Source organism: Apis dorsata, unplaced genomic scaffold (genome assembly GCF_000469605.1).
Source record: "Apis dorsata unplaced genomic scaffold, Apis dorsata 1.3 scaffold_235, whole genome shotgun sequence".
Classification (NCBI taxonomy): domain Eukaryota; kingdom Metazoa; phylum Arthropoda; class Insecta; order Hymenoptera; family Apidae; genus Apis; species Apis dorsata.
In genome coordinates, this window is record NW_006263516.1 from 23,920 (window position 1) to 30,495 (window position 6,576).

A 6,576-nucleotide genomic window follows, 5' to 3' on the forward strand; every position below is an offset into this window, starting at 1 on the left:
TATTTATATTTTTTATATTTAATAATATTTTCATATATAATTTAATCACAATTAATAATAATATTTGTAATATTTTAAATTATTAATTCATTATAATGTATTGTAGCATATTGTGCATCTTAACAAGAATCATATAATCAGGAATAATTTTTTACAAAAAAATACATCAAAATTGTAAAATAAAATTTTTATAAAATAAAACTTCGTTTCCTATTTAAAAAAACAAATGATTTTGGAAATTCATCAACATATGCACTATTTTTTTCGATCTAACGAATCATTATAGAGTCTGTTATTATTCGTTTTTGTATTTGTAAATGTTATAATATTTCCTATTATCAATATTATCTTTTTTATCGTTATATATATAACGAAATAAGCAGTACTTCGCGCATATTTGATTTAAACTTTTAAACTCGTTTTTATTTTTTTTAATGGATCTTGATATTTTATAAAAAAACTTTATCGTATTTTCAATTTATTTTTTTCTATCACTCTCGCTATGTACACTGTATAAAATGAAACAAAAAAAAAAAAAAAAAGAAAAAATGATTCATGACAGACAGTTCCTCGAAACAAACGATTGCTTTCAATTAAATCTAAAATTTACGAAGGGTATCATTTTATAAAATCAATATTTACATTTAATTTCAAAACGAAATATGAACATTACATATTTTCGAAATGACATTTTAGTTATAGAGAAAATCAGATTTCAATGAGACAAGAATGGAACAGGATATTAGGAAATATGAAAACGTTTAAAGCTCTGTACAATATTGAGGGTGATTGCATCGGACTACCTTTGTGGCTAACGCACAAGCTTCACCCCTCGAACGAGCCAACAGTTACGCAACTCGACGATATTGCATCGCATGCATGCCGCTGGAAAATGCAATTGGAAGCCAAAATAGATGCAAATATGGAAACTGTTTGCATCAACCAAACTTTTTACCTTGTATAAAGTTGGATATTCGAAAAATAATTGTTAACAATTTTAAATGGTAGATTTATAATTTTTGTGCCTTTATATAAATAAAATGGACAATTATTTATAAAAGATACTTTTCACTGATTTTGATAATATGTTATGAAATATGCTTGAAATATGTTATCCATGATTCTGAACAATTTTTTTCTGTATGTGTTCTTGATTTTATTTCTCAAAATATTTAGAAAAAATTTAGATTTATAATTGGTAATATATATCGCATTTTTTATAATAGGTGTATTAATTGTATTTGATTAGGATATATGATACATAGTTTTCCTAAATAATGTTTTGTTAGTAATTTGTGAATAAACAAACATATTATGAAAATGATAAGATTGCTAAGAAATATAATTATAAAAAATTTTAAATGAATGTAATAATTACATATAAATAAATCGATATAATTCTTAATTAAACGAAAAGTAATTGATGATGAATTATGTAAATTGAGATAAATCAATCAAATCTAATCTATAATAATTAAGTATAATAATAAGTTAAATTTAATTTAATAAATAATAATAATTTAATTTAATAATTAATTAATCTATAATTATTCAAAATGAACCTTCATATTTCAAGATTTAAAATCTCAAAAGTAAAACTTCTTCGTAAATAATTATTTTTCAATGATATCAATTATCTATTACTTATTAATATTAATACGAATGAATTATCGATAGATAATTATTCTACATGTAAAAATAAACAAAAAACAAAATAAAATAAATTTCTCTGTTTATATTTTTTTTAATCTAACACAAACTTCAATTTGTAATAAATAAAAATAAATTGATATTTTTGTAACATCAACTTATATATTTATTTTGGTTTCTAGAATGTCTTTTCAAAGATATCTCAGCAACACATTATAGTTGTATAATATTTATATTATTCATATAAAATATGAAACATATATGATATGAAAAATATGCATTTGCATATTTGCATAAAAATCTTTAAGTAGTTATATATATATATATATATAATATATAAATTATAAAATGAAACTTCATTTTAGATACAAAATGTAGTTTAACACATTTTAATTTTAATTATATTGTATTTTAACACGATTTAAAATACAATATAATATTCTTATAAGGTCAATTAAATTATAGAGAAAGTTTTATTATTTAATTATAATCATTCATATTTATATAATTAATAATAATTTATTAATAAACTGAAATAAAATCAATATCTGATAATAAAAATCATTTGTTTTTTCTAGAAATCAATTAAATCTATGAAATGTAAAAAAAAAAAATAATTATTGGGCATTATAAAAAGCTAACAAATCACCAATAATAATTAATATTGAAAAAATTTTTTCTTAAATAATAATTCAATAATTTGAATAATTCGAAATGAATTTTAATTGAACAAATGAATATCTCGAAATAAAAAGAAGTTATTTTATTTTTATTATTTATAAATATTTCGACGTTTTTTCAAAACTAATAATATCTCTTTTATTTTATGCATAAATATATAATAGTTTATATAATAAGAAAGTCTATTTTTAGATTTCAAAGACAATCTATTTTTAATTTACTTATTCATCATATTCCTTATTAATTCCTTATAATATTCCTTATTAACGAATCGAATATATTCTTCTAATTAAGAATATGAAATACATGACACATTTCGCTAATTGTGAATATTTCCATTATTTCAATTAATAACAAAAATATAATTTCTTTTTTCTAAAACATTTACAATGAAAATTTATATTAAAAATATAATTTTTAAATATAAATTGCATTTTCAAATATTTTATTGTTATTCGTTAAGATAATAAATTTTTGAAATTGACATCTCATTTTTTTTGACACTACATTTTTTATCATATTTTAATATATATGTAAATATAATTATTTGATTCATATAAATCAAAATTCGATTCAACATTTAGTCAATTCAATGATACAATCATGTGTTAATAGGAAAAAATAATAGTGCGAAGTAATTTGTCATCATTAAAAAACTTCATCATGAAACTTTAATAAAAAAATTGGTACATGGGACAACTATAATAGGTACGTCTTTCTTAATTATTTACTTATTTGTACGATTTATCGAAAATGAAAGTGGAAAAGTAATTAAAATATAAATACTTCAGCAACGTACCTGGAAAAAAATTTTATTGTTTAAAGTAAATAAAAAATAAGAATCAAAAAACAAAAAATATTCCATGACTATGTTTTAAATGAATAATTTAATTTTATTTTGACATTTTTATAAAAATATCAATACATTTATATTTTTTCGTAATAGAATTATGTGATAATTATGTATAATTATATTATAATTATATTAAATGTATTAATTATAAAAATGTATTAATAATTAGTATCTTCATCATATTTATATATTATATTCTAAATGAAAATAAATATATATTTCTAAATTTTATTATACAAAAATTGAAACATCATAAATATTGAACAAGTTTGAATTAATGTTGTTGAATTAATGTTATTCGAATAAAACATTTGAAAGATAATTCTTAAAAAATAAAATGTAATCAGTATTCCAACTTTGTATTTGAAACAGAATGTCTTCCGGATACTTTCTATATATTTGAATATCCGACATATATAATAGCTTTAGTTCAAACTCTATGAAATATTTCATGAATATTTGGATATATGTTAATATTCCAATTCTGCTATCTTATGGCCAATTGGCTACTTTAAAAATTGTTCGTATCCGGACATTACACGACTAGCCAGATATTTAATGTTTTTATTTCATAAGTATCTCATAAAGATTTTAGTTATTAAGTTTTTTAGAAAACAAATATCTCTTTATTAATGTGATTTCACTTGTAATTTTTCATATTAAAAATCATAAGAAAAATAGAGATTAAAGATATCATTTGTTGTTACACCTACTAGATTTATTTATAGAAAAGCACATTTTCATCAGATCGTGTATTGTTTCTAATAATAAGAAATATAATTGACATAACCTAAAAAACAAAAGTTTTGCAGTGAAATATATTTTTTACAGATTAAATAAGTTAATGTTATATGTTGGTATATATTTGATAAAAGATATAAATTTCGATTTATAAAATTATAAATGAAATTAATCATTAACATTTTCAAATATAAAATTAAAGTTTCTGAAGCTATACGTGGTGATGTATCAATTCTTTCCATAATGAATTCGGGAACCATATTGTTCTTTTTAATATATTAATATTATTTTATTTTTGAATTTTATATTATATTATATTATATTATATATTATAATTATAATTATAATTATTTTATTATTATAATTTTATTATTATTTTATTATTATAATTATACAAATATAGATTCAAATTTCAAAGAAAATTGTGAATGAAATAAGATATAATGAGTGTTGAAAAAATATAGGAAAAAAAATTGAATAGACGAAAATGACAATTTGTTTCGGATGTATATAAACAGAAAAATTGATGAAAAATTAATTGAACAATTGATTTTTTATAATAATTATCATTTACTTTTGTAAAAATTTAAAAAATACATACTGAAAATTAAATTTTTTTTTACTTTTTTTTATTTTTTTTAATTATCAATATAAATTTTTTATTTTTTTTTTTTTTATAGATAATCTTATTAGTTAACGTATATTTTAAATGCAAAAAAAGTAATTAAAATTTTAAATTAGATTTTAAAAAGAAATATAAAATTGGGAAAGATTATATTATCATCGATCATTCTTTTCATTATTTAATTATTTAAGTTTAACAATGATAGAAATATACTGGATTAATGAAAAGTACAAAGAAAAAAAAAATGATAATCTAAAATAATCATTATTGTTTCGTTTTATGTGAATTTTATATATATATATATTATAATGAAATTCTTAAGTTATTAAATTTAGTTATTTATAATTAATTTTTTTTTAATAATAACATAATAAATTATCAATATAAATTTTATTTTTAATTTTAGATAATTCATTGTTACTTTTTAATTTATTTTATTACACGTTTCTTTGATCTGATTAAAATGTTAATGATCTGATTATTAAAATGATTCAGTGGTTAAAATGTTACTTTAATTTGAATGATATTTCAATTTCGAAAATCAAGTGCAAAAATAAAGAAATTAATTTTTTGGAATATTTAAAACTAAATTATTTAATCATATATATAATCATATATATAATTTTTATTTTATATATATATATATATAAATTATCTACTGATAATTCCTTCTACTTCGATTTTCTAAAAAATATAATAAAATTAAAAATCCAAAATTAATAGCATTCTAGCATTAAGAGCATTCTAGTATTAACTAAACGGTAATAAAATTATTACTATCAATATTATTATCGTCAAAAGGAATTATCGTCAATCGATAATATTATTGAGTATTAGTATCAATAGCACTATTTCTGTCAACAATGAAAATCTCTCGTATTAACTATGATCTATCTCGTGATTAGATAATATCAATATAACAAATCACTTAACTAATGAATTGTAATGAATAGAAATCATATATATATAATGATTCTTGACTTTTCGATTAACTATATATGTATTTTAAAAGTAATAGTTAAAATTATATACAACAATTATTACAATCAAAATTTTTATTTATTTATGATATTTAATGATAAATTTTACAGAATTTTACAGAATGTTTCAGAAATATATATATATACTTACATATTATTATTACTTATATATATATACTTATATATTATATATACTTCAAAGGTTATTTTAAATATGAAATTTTATATATATACAGAATTAATTAAAATGTCGATTAAGACAATATAAGATATTTTATACACTAGCTTACAAAAGTATTTGAATATTATTTTATAAAAAAATTCATCTAAAGAATTTATCAAATTGAAAATTTTGATTTGAATGAAAGTTGTATATAAAACATAATGGATTACAATTTTTTTATTGATGGGAAATCTTTTTCAACTCTTAATATTTCAATATTTTTTCATATTTTAGATGAAATTTTGTTTAAGGATTTTTTTTTAGTAGAGTACTAAAATTTGAATAATTTTAATTTAATTTTGTAATTTAAAATTTAAAAAATTGTTTTATTTAGCGTCTTTTTTTTTATAATTATGTTTGAAAAAGCGAAAAACATACTGAAACTTTGAATATTGATTTACTTTCTTAAAATAATATTTGACTACAAAAAAAATTGCTGCATATACCCATTATATTTTATATACTCACAAAATTTTATTGAAAATAAAGAATTTGTTTAAAAAATTTAAATATAAGAATTTCTTTTATGAATTAGTGAATTTTTCTGTGCTATTAATAAAATATTCAAATACTTTCAAAAATCAGTATATATTAAATATATTAGAAATATATATATACTTTTTTTAAATATATATTTTAAATATACAGTATAACATATATTTAGAATAGCATTTTCCAATATTATTATTTACAAATATTAATATTATAATATATATTTATAATATATAATTAATATATATTATACTTTTATATATACTTTTTATTTATACTTTATATATATTTACTTTTATATATAATAAAATTTTAATATATTTTTATAATA

At 17.6% G+C, this 6,576-nt stretch overlaps 1 protein-coding gene across 1 annotated transcript in view; it reads left to right on the forward strand.

Annotated features, from left to right (window-relative positions):
- Positions 1 to 696: 696 nt before the first annotated feature.
- Positions 697 to 6,576, forward strand: part of LOC116185639 — a gene marked incomplete at its 5' end in the record, with an annotated part of 39,043 nt that continues 33,163 nt past the window's right edge. Inside the window, one exon of the mRNA XM_031510524.1 lies at positions 697 to 958. Within this exon, the coding sequence (XP_031366384.1) occupies positions 697 to 958 (262 nt within the window). The remainder of the gene's footprint in view (positions 959 to 6,576) is intronic.